General features: G+C 54.5%; 1 protein-coding gene and 1 long non-coding RNA gene across 6 annotated transcripts in view; one reads left to right on the top strand and one right to left on the bottom strand.

The window, feature by feature from the left end:
- NINL (ninein like) overlaps positions 1-17,171 on the bottom strand; it is a 98,768-nt gene that overhangs the window by 29,358 nt on the left and 52,239 nt on the right. For 2 of the 5 annotated variants that reach the window (XM_069547139.1, XM_069547141.1), the window contains exons 4-10: positions 13,002-13,174; positions 12,438-12,504; positions 9,610-9,800; positions 8,848-9,000; positions 7,240-7,407; positions 5,606-5,742; positions 4,252-4,392 (exon numbers count right to left, since the gene is read on the bottom strand). In XM_069547139.1, the coding sequence (XP_069403240.1) occupies positions 4,252-4,392; positions 5,606-5,742; positions 7,240-7,407; positions 8,848-9,000; positions 9,610-9,800; positions 12,438-12,504; positions 13,002-13,174 (1,030 nt within the window). Of the gene's footprint in view, positions 1-4,251; positions 4,393-5,605; positions 5,743-7,239; positions 7,408-8,847; positions 9,001-9,609; positions 9,801-12,437; positions 12,505-13,001; positions 13,175-13,686; positions 13,797-14,478; positions 14,628-15,611; positions 15,689-17,171 lie in introns of those variants that run through there. The other 3 variants (XM_069547140.1, XM_069547142.1, XM_069547143.1) reach the window with 3 other exon arrangements.
- LOC138417302 (uncharacterized) lies at positions 5,192-8,469 on the top strand. The gene is made up of 2 exons (XR_011248064.1): positions 5,192-7,842; positions 8,230-8,469. It is a non-coding gene; the product is annotated as an uncharacterized lncRNA (long non-coding RNA).

Genomic DNA, 17,171 nt, shown 5'->3' with positions numbered 1-17,171 from the left:
AAAAAGCAAGAAAGTCCAGAAAAACATCTACTTCTGTTTCATTGTCTACATTAAAGTTTTTGACTATGTGGATCACAATGAATTGTGGAAAATTCTCCAAGAGATGGGAATATCAGACCACCTACCTGCCTCCTGAGAAACCTGTATGTGGGTCAAGAAGCAACAGAACTGGACATGGAACAATGGACTAGTTCAAAACTGGGAAAGGAGTACAGCAAGGCTGTATATTGTCACCTTGCTTATTTAACTTAAATAGAGAGTACATCATGCAAAATGCCAGGAAAATGTCAACAATCTCAGATATACAGATGATACCACTCTAATGGCAGAAAGCAAAGAGGAACTAAAGAGCCTCTTGAAGAGGGTGAAAGAGGAGAGCGAAAAAGTTGGCTTGAAACTCAACATTCAAAAATCTAAGATCACAGCATCCAGTCCCATCACTTCATAGCAAATAGAAGGAGAAAAAGTGGAAGCACTGATAGATTTCATTTTCCTGTGTTCCAATCCCAAAGAATGTTCAAAGTACCACACAACTGCATTCATTTCACCTGCTGGCAAAGTAATGCTCAAAATAATTCAAGCCAGGCTTCAACAGTATGTGAACCAAGAACTTCCAGATGTATAAGCTGGATTTGGAAAAGGCAGAGGAACCAGGGATCAAATTGCCAACAGCCACTGGGTCACAGAAAAAGCTAGAGAATTCCACAAAAAACAAACTTCTGCTTCACTGACTACACTAAAGCCTCTGACTGTGTAGACCACAACAAACTCTTAAAGAGATGGGAATATCAGACCACCTTACCTGCCTCCTGTGAAGCCTGAATGCAGGTCAAAAAGCAAAAGTGAGAACTAGACAGAGCACAACAGACTGGTTTACAACTGGGAAAGGAGTACTCAACGCAGCACCGGGAGCCAGCACGGGAGACCCCACCCAGGACAAGGCCATGCGGAGAGGCCTGACGGGCAAGCGAGTCAGGCGTCAGGGCTTCCCCCTGGGTTTTCCTGAACATCTACCCCCCAAAGCCAGAGTCTGCCTGCCTTATTGTACTGTGCTTTCCACTCTTCTGCCTCTAAAAGGAATTAACTTAGGGCTCCAGTTAACAGTCTCCTGCATATAAAAAGAATGTCTCAGCTTAAAAGTCTGCCCAGACTTTTACATTGTGGATTGTTTACAGCCCCCAACCGTGAGAGGCACGAAGCTCAAAACATCTTAAAGATATAGAGCCTTTTAGAGTTAAGAATTAGTTTGGTGAAGAGTTTGTTGAGTTAATGTTTGCTGCCAGGCCTCCATATCCTTTATCTTTTAGGCACCTGGGAGGATATTAATCAATGTAAACAGGATGCAGAAATAGGAATATAGTAGTTTTGATGTTAGCAATACAGACTTTTGAGTTAATTACTTTTCTCTGTTATAAATCACTGTACTCCTTTTCCCTTGTTATAAATTGTTGTATCCTTGCTATGGAAGAATGTAACTTTATTTAGTGCTTTCTGAGAGTGGCACCAGACTTTGGGGAGAATAACATTATTACCCTTATCAGAAAAGGGCTGTAAAATGCTAACTGGCCTTCTGGCCAGAAGATGACGTAAATCACCTAAGACTTATGTATACAACTAGGTATGCAGAGAGAAAGCCTGGTCTCGATAAGAGTCAGGGCAGTTGACACTGCATAATGTTGTATTATCCATTGGTCTCTATGTACAATCAAAAGTATAAAAAGCCTTCTGAACAATAAAGGATGGACCAGTTTCTTGGACTAGTCTCTCGAACTAGTTTCTTGGAATCTGGCTCCCCCCACCCCGTCTCTCTCTCTCTCTTTCTCCCTCTCCCTTCCTCTCCTTTTCAGGCTGAATTCCCATCTGGAGTGGGGAGGCTCGCCATGTCTACTTACTTGCCCCGGCTTCCAAGAACCATGAGAGAGGGAGCCCAAGGCGGGGCACCTTCCGCTATTCAAACGGGCACTGGTGGCCTAATGTAGATGGTGCAAATCTTTTGTCCTGAGTTTATTAGCTTTCCCTATAAACCAAGTTATTCAGCCTCTTTTCTCCACTAAATTTTCCTACTACACTATTCTTTCCTAATCTCTCTTTTATATTTCTAAATAAATAGTTTTTCCTCACCACGCCGTCCCCACTTCGAATTACCCTGGATCCACCGGAGCTGGACCCCAGCAATGCAGTATATTGTCACCCTGCTTGTTTAACGTATATGGAGAATGCATCATGTGAAATCCCAGGCTGGGTGAAGCACAAGCTGGAATCAAGATTGCCGGGAGAAGTATCAACAACCTCAGATATGCAGATGACACCACCCTTATGGCAGAAAGTGAAGAGGAACTGAAGAGCCTCTTGATGAAAGTGAAAGAGGAGTGAAAAAGCTGGCTTAAAACTCAACATTCAGAAAATTAAAATCATGGCATCTGGTCCCATCACTTCATGGCAAACAGATAGGGCAACAATGGAAACAGTGACAGACTTTATTTTCTTGGGCTCCAAAATCACTGCAGATGGTGATTGCAGCCATGAAATTAAATGATGCTTGATCCTTGTAAGAAAAACTATGACCAACCTATACAGAATATTAAAAAGCAGAGATATCACTTTGCCGACAAAGATCCATCTAGTCAAAGCTATGTTTTTTCCAGTAGCAATGCATGGATGTGAGATTTGGACCATAAAGAAAGCTAAGCACTGAAGAATTGATGCTTTTACACTGTGGTGTTGGAGATGACTCTTGAGAGTCCCTTGGACTGCAAGGAGATCAAACCATCATAAAGGAAATTAGTCCTGAATATTCATAGGAAGGACTGCTGCTGAAGCTGAAACTCTAGTACTTTGGCCACCTGATGCAAAGAGCTGACTGACTGGAAAAGACCCTGATGCTGGGAAAGATTGAAGGCAGGAGGAGAAGGGGACGACAGAGGACAAGATGGTTGGATGGCATCACTGACTCAACGGACGTGAGGTTGAGCAGGCTCTGGGAGATGGTGGAGGACAGGGAATCCTTGTGCCCTGCAGTCCATGGGGTCACAAAGAGTCGGGCATGACTGAGTGACTGAACAACATCACTAAAACAGTTGTTTAACAGGATTCTCAAACCCAGTATATCTAGAGTGATGCTGAGTGGAAACTCTTATTTTGGCAGCGCCTGGCTGGGTCCACAATCAATTGACTGTGGTTGAAACCAGAAACGATTGGCTCGGCCTCCCTCAGACTCACCACAGAGCTTTGGGGCACAAGGGCAGCTGTCACTCAGGGAAACAGTTTGATGAGCGTGATTAACCTCAGAGCCTGCAGATCTTGGGGCGAGTTTTACAAACGTGATCATATCACTCCGCTCTTTAAAGGGGAGAGGTGCAGCAGCATACGGCAGAGCCTCCGGACGGGAGCTCAGGAGGATACGCAACATTGCAGCAACGACACCTCTCTGAAAGCGACCACGTGCACAGGAAGGAGCGAGGGACGCGTGAAAAAGGTCAGGAGCAACAACCTCTGTGGACGTGAAACGTTTGCTTTTATTTTTCCTCGAGTGTGTATTTTCCAAGTTTTCTACAATGAACATGTATCCCTTAATACTTTTCTGTTAGAGTAACCTAACACAACTGCAAACGCTATTTCTAAAAATGTACCAATGACACCGTGTTGCTCATGGAGCAAAATCCAAACACTCACATGGCCCTTGAGGCCTTGTGTCCCCCAACCAGATTCTTGGATGGAGATGAGTCTCTGGTTCTCTGACTCAGAGAGAACTTCACCAAGTCCTTTCAGGGTGGTCAGGAGAATCAGGTCAACCAGGCTGCTGCTGCTAAGTCACATCAGTCGTGTCTGACTCTATGCGACCCCATAGATGGTAGCCCACCAGGCTCCCCCGTCCCCGGGATTCTCCAGGCAAGAACACTGGAGTGGGTTGCTGCCCCCCAGCGGGGAGCCCTATGAGCCCCATGTGCGCCCCATGGGACCTGGCACCTCCCCTGTCTGGGATAGAACCAAACGCGGCCATAGTAAAGAACCGCAGGGAGGCAGGTAACACATTGAGAGAGAGGGAAAGGCTTTCACAAAGGTCAGAAATGCTTTCCTCTGTTTTGTCCGCCACCAGCCGGGCTGACTCTGCGGGAATCCGCTTAGCCCACTACATGGGTGATGCCTGGTCTGCGGGATCCCTGCTGCGGGCTGAGGTGAGACAGCAGGGCCTCAGCTGGCAGCAGCCTGTGTCCACCATCCGCCCTGGCCCAGGACCCCAGCAGGACCCACCTGACCTTCTCCTCCGCGAGCTGCTCCAGGGCAGAGTGTAGGTCGTCCGTCTCCTTCACAAACTCCAGGTTTCTCTGCTCAGCTTTCTCTAGGTCTTGCCTTGCCTTATCTCGCTCCCTGGCCATCTGCTCCACCTGCTCCCTGCAGAAAGGAGGGAGGGATCACTGGGGACACTGCTCTGGGCCTAGCGAGCTGGTCTGAAGGAACAAACTCAGCTGGCCTAAGAGTGCTGAGCAGCGGCCAGCACTGGGCTCTGACCCACCTCCTGTGCATGTGTGCCGAGTCGCTGCAGTCATGTCCAACTCTATGCAATCCTATGGACTGTAGCCCTCCAGGCTCTGTCCATGGGATTCTCCAGGCAAGAATACTAGAGTGGGCTGTCATGCCCTCCTCCAGGGGATCTTCCTAACACAGGGATGGAACTCGCATCTCTCACGCCTCTTGCATTGGCAAGCGGGTTGCACTAGCATTGGCAAGTGGGTTCTTTACGACTAGCACCACCTGGGAAGCCTGACCCTCCTCCTACCAGGATGGTTTCTGCAGTTATTGAGTCTGTTTTACAGAAGTACATACAGCAAGAAGCCAGCTGGCTTGCAACGGGGTTTCTAGCAGGTTTCTGAACCAAGAGGTTTGAGCCTGGGGCGTGCAGTGTTCACCCCTCCAGATGGCCTTAGAAGAGGTAGGAAATTATCCACTCTCCCTCTTGCCTGCAGCTGGGCCTCAGGCCCCAGAGATCCCCAGCAGCTAACCTGGGACTGGACGCATGAAGGGGAGAAGGCTGGCCACCCATTATCTTGCCTGGTCACAGCCTTGCCACCTGTAGCCTGGCACCTAAGTGCCAGGGAGTTGCCCAGAGCAGAGGAGACTCCTGTCTCTGTCCAGTCACCCCAGGCCCTGCCTGAGGCTCAGTGCACCGGCTACCCTGGTGCCTGTTTCTCCCACTGGAGAAGCACTAAGCTTGTCTCCCTTCCTCATCCTCCCAAAGCAGTCTTCCTTTGGGCCCCTCTGCAGAGTTGCCTGACGTCAGAGGTCTCATCTGTCGGTATCTAATGAAATGCAAAGTCGTGGGGATGGAGACTGCAATTTCTGCCAACCTTTTCTGCAGCTTCAGAGCATCAATAAAAATACACTAACAATCTCTGTGCCAACAGGCTCAGTAGACGGATGGCCTGAATATCCAGCTCAACTGGAGCCAAACCCAATTAAAAAGGAACGCATTCTGGGCCCAATCTCCATGCCGTGCTTTGTGACCATGCTGCAAGCACCCTTTCTCCTCCCGCAGGCTGCCCGTGTCCTGGGCGAGGAGGCCAGCCTGGCCAGTGGCACCCCACGCCTCCCCCAGTGCGGCTCTTACTGGCAGAAGCTCAGCTCCTGGCGGTAGCAGGCCAAGGCTGCCTGCTGGGCGGCCCCGCCCACCATCATGAGCTCATTCTCCAGGGCCCAGGTCAGCTCCAAAAGGTTCACCTTCTCGTCCACACTGAAGTCAAGGCTCTGAAAACAGAAAGGCCCGTCGGGCAGGCAGGATGAGTGGGTCTTCAGACATTTGCTGGCCTAGACCTCACTGTCCCAGTACCTTCCTTTTCTGTCTGTAAAGTCTCCACCTCTTGAATGGAGCCTCTCCCCTGCTCCCATCCCTCTGGGGTACCTCTCCCCAGGTCCCTGTCAACACTGATGTCGCCCTCCCACTGTCAACATACAGCTCCTCCCCTCACTGTCCCTGCCTCGGAGGAGGGCATGACCCAGGCTGGAGAGTCCCCCTTCTTGGACAAAGGGACAGACATAGAAGGGGGTATATGCAAGCAGAGGACTTTGGGGATTGATAGGGAGGCTGGAGAAGGGCTTTTCCTCTGTCAGAGCAAGTGTTGTATAGACCACGGGGTCCTGGGGAGCCGTGCAAGGGTGCAAGACCCAGAGGCCAGGAGAGTCCTGACAACCCCCAGAGCTGGGACCCCCAAGCCTAAACTTCCTCCTTCTTCCCCAGCTGGTCACAAAGATCCCTGATGTCCTCCTCTTGCCAAGTGTGAGTTGAGTTCTTGCCATTTCAGACACAAAGAATCCTTAATATATCTCTAAACAGCACGGACAGACATAGGAACAATGTGGGTTCTGTCGGTGGAAACGATTGATAGAGTGATGAGCCACAGCCAAGCATTCCTGAGAGTCACAGCCATTCCCCCTCGGGATTGGGGAAGGTAGAGTTAAAAGAACAGAAAAACTGTGCTTTCTGTATTTTAAGTAAGAAAAAATAAGAAAAAGAGCAGGCTGGGAACGCCCGTGCACCTGCGGCAGCCTAGTGATAACACTGGTGCCGTGGCTGCTCTCTCAGTGACTGGTGCTTGTGACTACAAGTTGCAGACACACGGGTGGGGCAGGCACGTGGCAGGGCCCACGCGGAAGCCCTTCCTGTAAAGTGGGAGAGGGGACTTGAATCTCGACGCTTCTCCACGGCCCTGAGGGCTTCTGGGAGAAAAATGACAGGATGCTAAAGCGTGCGGAGCGACTGGGAAGCTGCCACCAAGACTTGCTGAGAGCACGCTTCTCAGCAATGAAATCACGGTGGGAGCAGAGGATGAAGAAGTCTGGGCAGCAGCTTCCAGATTAGAAAAACTGCGCGACACGTGTGGGTGGCATCTCCTGGTGTCCACACCCACGTGCTGCAGTCACTAAGAGGCCCTCTAGTCCTCCAGGACCCAGGATCTGCTCGGAGGCCGACATGCACTGTGGGGTGAGTCTGGATACTGAAACCTACCCTCTAGAGGATTTGTTTCAGGCTGTGGGCTTTCTCTGCTGTTTACTTATTATGTTTCTAAGTTAGGAGGTCCTACATATCGATATCAAAAAGTAAAGCAAAAAGTGAGGATGACGGGCCTTCCCTCCATGGGGCCTATGTCTGCGAGGTTCTCTGTCCAGCCTCCCTCATGGGCAGCAGCTCCCTGCAACCCCCCGCCCAGACACCTCTGCTGGGGCAGCCACGTGACCGGCCCACACCTGCAAGACCTCCCTGCCATTGTGAACGCCCTCCTGGGCCCACAAGGAGATGATCTGCTCCGGGAAGGCGAAGCCGCTGCCGTCGTCCACACTGCAGAAGAGGCGGGGGCCCGAGCACACGGACACGAGGGACGACGTGGTGGTCTGGAGAACACTCTCCTCCGGGACCTGCACACGGGGACCAGCGCTGTGAGGACCGTGGGCCTCCCCACGCACCTTCCGTGACCTCACCACTTGTGCGGCCTTCCCCCTGATTCCTGTTGCAGGGAACAGGGTACCCAGAGGACCTGCGGGAACTGCAGGCTCCGCAGAGGTGACCCGAGCCCAGGGCTCAGGGCCGTCTGCGTGAGGCCATGCAGGGGGATGCCCCAGCACCTGCAGGGCCCCCCGAGGTAACTTCTCCCTGAACAAGGTGGCTTGCCGCCTGTCCTCCCAGAGGAAGAGCCCGGGAAGGCACACTCCAGCCAAGGGAAACCCAGTCTATGCAGAGAAACCCAAGATGGGCTTCAGAAGAGGCAGAGCAGCCCAAGCAGAGGGCACGTGTCCTCAGGATTCAGGGCTGGAGACAAAGGCAGAAAAATCCCTCAGCCGGAAAGCTGACAGGTGAGGCTGAAGTGCAGCCAGGAAGCTGTGCTTCCGTCCCAGGGAGGGCCCTTGGGACACGCATTTGCTGTTGGGACCAAAACAAGGAGGAGCAGCAGCCCCCTCCTCTCTGAGGTGGGTGTCCCCAGACCACCAGACCCAGGGGCTCCCCTGATGGAGCAGGAGAACCTCGGTCTGCTGCGCGCGGCCCCACACCCACAGCCTGGCCACACCGGTGTCCACACGCACAGGACATGGCCCTGGCGCCACGTCAGTGCTTCCTGGGCAGGAACGAGGGGCCGAGGCCCCTGGGAGGAGCCCTCCTCCGTGGGCTGTGGGCACCATGCAGTCCCTGCCCTCAGGTGGCCGGGCACTATCCTCACTAACCCAACTTCTTCCCCGTCTCAGTGGCTTCAGGGGCAGAAACCTGATCTTCGGACACGCCCAGCCCAGCAGAGAACAAGGCCACTGTTCCTGCACCGCTGCCCAAAAACTACGGGATCAACCACGCTGCCAAAGAGGTGGCAGCAAGACTCCCCAGGACAACCATGCCCTGCGGTGGGAGAAGGAGCCCTGACTACCCCGAGACAGAGCTGAACCAAACGCACTGGCCAGCATCACAGTGTAAATAAAGTCTGCTTGACCCCAGCTGGCCTTGTGCAGGATGGAAAATGGGAAGAACACAGCTCCAGGAGAGCCTGGAGGGCTAGTCCCGGGGAAGGCACGGCCCTGATAGTGACTCTGTCCCCCGGGAAGGAGGAACCGGGTGCTGTTGGTGGAACGCAGTGTACCCCAGGGAATCCACATAAAATCCCTATGAGGTGCGTCCACTTTACAGATGAGGAACCTGAGGCTCAGAGAAGGCGAGCAGCTCACCCCTGGCGCATAGGCAGGCAGAAGCGATGTCAGGTCAGGTCACTCCAACCACCTCCTGGGCACCCACTCTGGGGACCAGGCAGAGAGATCAGGCCTTCAGGAGAGTGATGCAGTCACCCTGGGCTTCAAGAGTTAATTGCCCCACCTTACCTGGTAATGAGGCCAGGACCCGCTGGGTCTGACAGGCGGGGCCAGTTCCAGCGGTCGAGGGGACCCGTGGTTGAACAGGCCAAGCTGGAGCTCCTCCAGACTCACTCTGCCATCCCCATCTCGGTCCAGCTTGCTGAACAGGTCTTCAAGCTCCTAGAGAAAAGCGCCCTAGGCATCGGCTCAGAGGCTGCTCCCAAGCAGCCTAGAATGCCCCGCCCAGGCCCAGCCCCCACCCCACCAAGCAGGCGGCTTGCTATCCAAGCACTGGCTTCCTGGCTGGGCCTTGTGAAATCCATATGCCTAGTCAGTTTCCACCCAGCTGAGCATCCCGCATCTCCCAAACACCCACCCCGAGTCTGCTGTGAGGGAGTCTGCTGGACGGTGGGACATGTATGTGTGGGACACGCATGTACGGAATCCCAGCGGTTCTGGGTCAGCAAGGTGGGGCCCATCCCATCACACTGCCCCCTCCTCTCTGGGTCCTGAAGGAGGCAAGGGCTGAACACAGATGCTATGGGCACCACCTTTGGGCTGGGCGGTAGGCCTAGGGAGACCAGAGAGGGGAGAGAGCTCCAGGCAGAGAAGCATCCTGCGTAAAGGTGGCCCGAGACGGACCCTCAGCACAAGCCCTGGGAGTCAGCACAGGATTTCAGGCCAGACAGTGACGACTGAGTGTGTGTCTGAGGGTGAAGGGGTCTTCCAGGCCCGGCACCAACCACAAAGACCCAGCCCTTTGGGGCGGTCCATCCCATCCCCTCTCACCTCCTTCGCCAGGCCCTGGAGCCCGATGCTCTGGCAGACCAGGGCCAGCTCCTCCTCTGTGAGGTAGCCGCTGCTGCCCACACCCAGCTCTTCCCAGAGGCCCCAGACGCGGCTCTCGGGGGTGTCGAAGGAGTGGCCGTGGGGCTTCCGGGGGCTCCCGAAGACCTCAGAACCCCAGGTTGGCAGCTGGCCTGAAGCAGGGGAGACACACCAAGGTGGCACTTTACTCTGAAATCAGATGGACTGACAGATGGGCAGAGGGACACATGTGAGCGTCAAGCTTCCGATGGTGGCTACACAGGGCTCACTGTGCAATTCTTCCAACTTAATTCTATGCCACGTTTCACAATAAAAGGGGGACTCTGCTGCACGTGGGGAAGGCATTTTCTGAAGGGAGCCTACAGAAGCTGTAGCACTTGGAGCATACCTGCAAGCTTTGCACTTAGAATAAAAAGGCCAGGTTTAAAATATTAACGTCTAGAAGGTCTTCAAACCTGCCCAAAGCAAAGAGCACAGTCCAGCAAAGGCCCAATGACCCTGTCCCTTGGGCAGCCTCTCGCCCTGGCTTCCTCTACCCCTGTTTGTTCTTGCCCACGTATTTTTTATTTCTGTAATATTTAATTGGCTGCTCTGGGTCTTGGTTGCTGCACGTGAGATCTTTTTAGTTGTGGCATGCGAACTCTTAGTTACAGCATGGGATCTCTAGTTCTCAGACAAGGGATGGAACCCGGGCCCCCTGCAATGGGAGTGTGGAGTCCTAGACAATAAATCACCACAGAGGTCCCTGGCCCAAGAATCTGAAGGCAAATCCCAGCTGCCGTGTTCTCACTGCCGAGTGTTTCGTGTGCACTCCTGACCCCAGCGCGACGATGGCCCTCTACCCAACAACGACGTCCCAGTTCTCTCCCAAGTCTCCTGACGGCTGATTTCTTCAACTCAGCATCAACCCAGAATCCTCCCTGTGTGTGTGGCTACTCCCCCAGAGCTGCTGGGTCACCTCCCACCCGCCCCCCAGTCCCTGGCCTCCTGCCCTCCATCCTTAACATCTCCGGTAGACCGGAACTTAGCACCAAAGGCTAGTTTGGTTGCAGGGTGAGTGTTATCTTTTTTCTTTTTTTTTTTTCCCAGCACAAACGCCCCAAGGTGGGCTGTTTTCCATACCACCGCACATCAGGAGCCACAGGGGTCTCTGAGATGCAGACTCAGCAGCGAGTCCGGGTGACAGCCGGCCAGGTTTCATAGCCTTTCTAAGTTAGCCAGGTGGCTTACTGAGGTTTCTGAAGCTTTGCCAGAGAAACACCCTTTGGGAGAGGACAGACCCTGGGGTGCCCACAAAGAGCTCTCTTTAGATAAGCAAGGCTTCAAAGCACAGCTCCTTCCACGCCCAGACTGCACCACCCTGCCCGACACAGGAAGACGGTCACCTGCGCCTGACCAGACCCCGGCTCCCGGTCAGTGGTCTGGAGCTCTCCAGAGAGGAGTCATCCTGGCCTTTACTGTGGTAACCCAACTAATAATCAGAAAGTCCTTTCCTGAAGAAAGCTAGGCCTCCATGCTCAGGGATGATGTTGTACATCGGGTTGAGGAAAACACAAGGAAAGGGCCACTTCCAAGACCACTTCCAGCTGAAAACATCTGGAAAAATGGAAAAACAGGGACTTCTCTGATGGTCCCGTGGTTAAGAATCCACCTTGCGATGCAGGGGACTCGGGTTCGATCCTTGGTCAGGGAACTCGGATCCCACGTGCCACGGAGCAACTAAGCCTGTGCCCTCAACTAGACATAAACCTGTGCACCGGAAGAAAGGTCCCAAATGACGTATGAAGCTCCTGCATGCTGCCACTGAGACCTGACACAGCCAAATAAATACATTTTAAATTAAAAAAAAATAAATAAGTAAAGGCAGGAACCAAAAAAGGGGGAAAGCAGTTCTGACACCAGGGGGTGTTCTCAGGGCTGGCAGAGAAGGTCAGTCCTGTGCGGTCTGACGTTAGTGCTTATGCACGAGTGCCAGTTCTAACCTGGATGGAAAGAAGAACCCAACCTGTCTCTGGGCAGAGAGCCCAAAATCACTCAGTGAATAACCTCCCTGGAGCCCTTCCTCTCGTCCCCTAGATTTACTCTGAGTCCAGGGGATGGAGGAAGTGACTTTTGGACACAAAGAGGTCCATCTGCTTCAACCAGTAGCGCAGACACTTGGTTCACTCGCCTGACGTCCCCACGCTCAGCACCGAGCCAGCAACAGCCTCGGCCCCTGAGGACCACAGCCTGGACGGTGCTCAGCACCAGTGCAGACCTCTCACTCAGGACAAGCTCCAGGTCAGTTCTGGTCTCCCGCTGGAGCCATGGTCCTGCACATTCTGCCCTGTGACACACGCTGGTGAGAGGCGTCCTTAAGGAACCCACACACCCACATGCTGATGCACCCAGCTTTGCTAAGCACACCTGTGACTGCCTTCCGGGTGCTCCACCAGGTTCCCAGGACCAGAGCCACGTCTTGCTCTCCACCTGGGGCACATGCAGGGCCTCTGGTGAGTGGGGAGGCTGCTGGCCCAGGCCCGGCACCTTAGGAAGAAGGCCCCTGGCCCATGCCTGCCGGTCGGGAGGATCACTATGACCCTAACTCAACTAGCTGCTCTCTTAGCCAGCAGCCCCTGCCCAAGGGTCTGACCTCAAGAATTCCAGAGCTGGGACCTCCCCAGGAAAAGGGCACCCCAGAGAGACCCCCACACTAGGCACCTCCCAGGAAATTCTCTTTTGCTGGCAGCCTGCTGCCTGACAGCCTAGCACTGACCAAAGGAGGCATTCACCACAAAGCCAGGCTTTACCTTGGGCTTCAAACAATTCATTCTGAGGCTCCTTTGCGCTGTCAGCTTCTTCCTCAGACTTGAGACTCTGTGGAAAAACAGAAAGAGAAGGACGTTAGCCACGATTAACCCACACAGGTGGATCTGCCCCGTGGATAGACTTTCTGACATGAAGGCCTGAGGCTCCCGCAGTGGACAGATCAAGGAGTGTCAGTGGGGGCCCCAAGGCATCCATCACGAGCCCGCCAAGTCGTACAGGGTGAGCCTTGGTCCGAGTGCTGGATGCGGGTGACCGTGGCTATGGCACAGCTGCCCTTTCTACCCTCAGCCAATTAACTTTCCCCTCCACCTGCAGGGCCAGGGGGTGGTGGTTGTGAATAGGGGATGCTCCAAGGCCCCCGTTTCTGAAGGATGCTCTGTGGCCAGAGCTGCCCTGCAGACAGTGAGACCCAGAGACACCTTAAAACCAAATGTAGGTCCCCAAATAGCCCCTATTCCAGCGATGAGATGCCTTCTCCCATCCTCCTGCGTCATGTCATGTGAGCAGTGACTAGGGGGGTTGCCGAGGCGGGGGGGTCCACCCACCTCCACGCTTTCCAGGGATGCGGAGCGGCGGAGCTGGCTCCTCGCACTGGGTCTGGCCGGCTGCTCCGGTAAACCTGGGGCTCCACCTGCAGTGCCACAGGGCTCGGGCTGGCTCCGACGGCCGTACCACTTAGAGCCGCTCACGTACTTTGGGGGCACAGCCCGGGAGGCAACTGGAAAGAAAATGGGAGGCGTGTGGGGCTCTTTAAAACAGACTCTGGGCCCACTTGTGCTTACGAAGATGCAGATTCGGAGGTGTGATGTGGCTCTCGGGGACACAGAGAAAATGCCAGAACACAGGGAGTGGCCAACATGAGGCTGGGACTGAGACAGCTAGGCTGGGAGACAGGACTTTCCATCCTAAACTCTCAGTGTTTCCAAGCAAAATATGCTTTTGTTATGGGATAGAAAACTTAAAAATCTAGCTTTTTACACAAAGAAATAACCTTCCAATAATCCAAGTGCTCTAGAGTCCAAAAGGTCCTTTCCCACCCACCTGACCCCACCTCAATACAGCACCCCACCTGGACAGGACACAGAAGCAAGGACCTCAGCACAGCCAGGAAGGCTCAGACTCCGCATGAGTCCAAAGTCCAGGGCAGAGGCAGGTGTGGACTTCAGCTAGGGATTCATGAGGCTCCCTTGAGCCCTAGTACACCCCTGCACTTCCGTCTTCCCTCCTTACCCGCCCACATCTGTGGAGCAATGGGGACTCCGCAGGCGGAGAAGAAATGTCACTGCCTCTGCAGGAAGCTGCGTGGCCAGAGAGACCGGGGAGCGGGGGTGCGGCCTGGGCTGTGACCAGGAGAGAACACAGGTTCAAAGCGAAGGAACCAGAAGGGGCCAGTGGGAGAGAAAGGCACAGGGTCCCAGGAAGCGAGGCCAGGCCAGGGAAACAGACCGTTTCACATGGGTGGGTCATGCTCCCAGGGACCAAGTACCACCTCCCTTCTCTCCCCCTCACCCGAAACTGGGCCGCAGCCCCTGACCTTGGGAGCATCAGAGGAGGAGGCTGGTCCAACCAGGCCTCCAGGAGAAACAGTGAAGCCAGCGACCCACAGAAACTGAGGACAAGGCAGGAGTCTGGGGCGGAAGATGCTGAGTTCCGTGTGACAGAGGACATCGAGGGCAGGCTGACCATGGTCCTGGTCCCTGTGAGGTTATCATGGGCAGGGTCTGGCCTTGTAAATCTCCCCATGTGAGAACTCCCGGGACTGCTGGAGAGGAGGGGGCATTCCCACTGACAGGGAGGAAACGGGAGGCTTGAGCACCCCATGCAGGGAGCGGGGGCCTGCATGCAGGCTCCGCACCTGCTCTGCTTTCTGTCTACACACAGGCTGTGGTGGTTGCTGAGCGGGGAGCAGCGGGAAGAGAAAGGCCGTGTCAGGTGGGGTGGGCAGCAGGGACACACTCGGGAAACCAGGCGCGCTTGAGTGCACGCGGACCCCTGCCTGGGGCTCCCACACTCGCTGCTCACCAGAGGTCGTGAGCCAGCACCGTACCGGCGCCCTTGGCCTGACGGCTTCTGCCTCTCCCCTCCTGAGATCCCCAAGTCTGCGTCCGGAGGCCCACCTGCCCTTGATGTGGTCTCCCCTTTCTTCATTGTTTCGGCTGCTCAGCACTTTCCTGAGAGCAATGAGACGCCCAGAAATCACACACATTAGAACGGGTTCATAAATGTTCTCTGAAAGCGTCACCTCCTCCCTCCACCAGGGGAAATGCGTCTCCAGGAACGTGTCCACGCGGCAAATCAGGCCAGGAGGGGGCAGCGTCTCACCACTCACAGAGCACAGAGCTGTGGCCTCTCAGTGGGAAGCTCTGGGGGTCACAGCCAGTCCCCACCCACTGCCCAGACGGCTGGCAGACCGCAAGGTCAGCCGCGCCCTGAGCCTCCTGTGTGCGCGTATTTATTCATAAGAGCAGAATGCCAAACTCTACAAGTTAAAAATACACTGGTTTAGGATCTCCCTGGTGGTCCAGTGGTTAGGACTCTGCACTGACAATGCTGGGGGCAAAGGTTCAATCCCCAGTCAGGGATCTAATATCTCAGCACGCTGAGTGGCATAGCCAAAAGATTAAACAAGCAAAAAAAAAAAAACCAACAAAAATATTTTGGTTATGTGTTCTGTGATGGCCTTCACTGAATGAGTAGAACTACTGAGAAGCAGAATGTTCTTCAAAACCCCAGGCATTTGGCCCCATGGTGCCACGCACAGTCCTGGAGCATCAAAGCACACGTTTTCCATCATGTGGCCTGAGTTGGTGGGAAGGACCAGCAGGCAGATTAGAAAGCCGGAGAGAGGGATGCTGCGGACTGGCCGGGGAAGCAGGGAGGAAGCCCACGGGGGAGACCGGGAGGGAGGCCCTCCTGGGAAGCACACCGCCCACGACGGCGGGGGCAGGGCTCCCGGGCTCTCCCAGCAGGGGCCGCCCGTGTGCACCAGCCCTGGCCGAGCCACCTCAGGCAGGCCTGCGACTGCCCCACCGACTGACTGGTAACTGAGGAAAGCTCTTAAAATTGACAGAGAAAAACAAAGAAAACCACAAAACAAAACCGGGCTTGGTACAGAAAAGCACCAGTCACCAAGAGGAAACAACTTGCCAACTCACAGGAATTTCAGCACAGAAAAGGGAGCGATGGCATGGGCGTGACCTTTCTCAGGCACCTTCATGCCCAGGGTCACACGATCACACCCCAAGTCAGGAAACGCAAGTGGCCTTCTTCCCACCTCATGAAGAAAAACGTGAAACAAAGCAATCAACCACCTGACCCTTCAGGTCCCTAGGCAGCCGCCAACAAGCTGGCTCCTCCCCCTCGTTAAACTCCTCCCCCATTCAGACTCCACCCCTCGTCAGGCTCCTCCCCTGGCCAGACTCCTCCCCTAGTCAGACTCCGCCCCCTTATCAGACTCCTCCCCTGTCAGGCTCCTCTACCCCAGGTCAAGGTTCCCACATGGCTCCAGCAGGAGGCGGTGGGACACTAACAGATTTCAGCCCCAGGGGAGGCCGCAAATGCTTCCCCAAGGGCCTAGCTCCAGACTAGAAAACCTCAACTGAGTAATGGGTACAATCAGCCACAGGATTTTCGGGGGTGGGGGTGGGCTGGGGGGGCTCACTGGAATCTACATGAAAGGTACATAACCCCCAAACCTCCCAATTGCACCCACTGCCCCAGTCATGCACCTGCCCCCGACCAAGGCCCCACCCGGGGTGTAGGAGCAGACCAGGGGCCTGTGTGGGGCAGACGCCTCGAATCCCTGCCCTGTGGGGGAGAGAGGGACCTGCTGGCCACTGCAATCGCCCTCCCAGCACTCCTCAGATGCGGCCCCGACCGGTCATCCGGCCAGAGCACGGCAGGCTCCGCCAGCCAAGGGGTTGGCCCGTCTTCTAAGGAGCACGTCGGCCATCACCTTCCCACTGGACCCACAGTCCATACCTCCAAGCAGGCCTCCCTCTAGAATTCTCCCTCCACCTCCTGACCAGTTTCAAAGCCCCTCTTCACTTGTTTTGATATATTACTTTGTTCCACTGGCCCCACTGGAAACCAGGATTCTAACAAGTCCGAGGAGCACAGAGTACTATTGTCTGAGACAGAAGACTGGCGGAGGGCTGCCTCAGCGGGCAGCATCCTGCTTGCTCCACAAGCCTCCCAGCCTGGCCAGCACCTTACACCTGCCCTGTGCTTTTGATGATCAAATTCCTCCACTCCTCCACACACTCTTTATCCTGTTCACACCCTCTGCTGTAAGGACAGCACTTGATATTACTTGACATTTGTGACACTGTGACTTATAGTAAGTATGAATTTGGTCTTCCTCCCATCCCTTGCACAGCTTCTAAAACCCTCGGAATTTCCTGTGATGAGAGCAACCACAACCAGGTTTATGCTGATGAAGTAACTTTGAGAACCACATCTTGAGATGGGCTGGTGGCCAGGGAAATCAAGGATGTGATTAGAGGTTGGAACTTTCAGCCCTACCCCTGACCTACCCCTAGAGGTCAGAGGCTGGATGTTGAGTTCAATCACTGATGCCCCAACACTGGATCAGTCATGATTGTGTAATGAAGCCTCCAAAAACCCCAAAAGGACGGGATTCAGAGAGTTTCTGGCTTGGTGAACATGGGGAGACGGGGGAAGAGTGAGGCCTGGAGAGGGCGTGGGGGCGCTGG

This window comes from Ovis canadensis, chromosome 13 (assembly GCF_042477335.2).
Source record: "Ovis canadensis isolate MfBH-ARS-UI-01 breed Bighorn chromosome 13, ARS-UI_OviCan_v2, whole genome shotgun sequence".
In the NCBI taxonomy this organism is placed as follows: Eukaryota; Metazoa; Chordata; class Mammalia; order Artiodactyla; family Bovidae; genus Ovis; species Ovis canadensis.
Note: the sequence above shows the minus strand (reverse complement) of the source record. Positions and strands in the feature narration are given on the sequence as shown.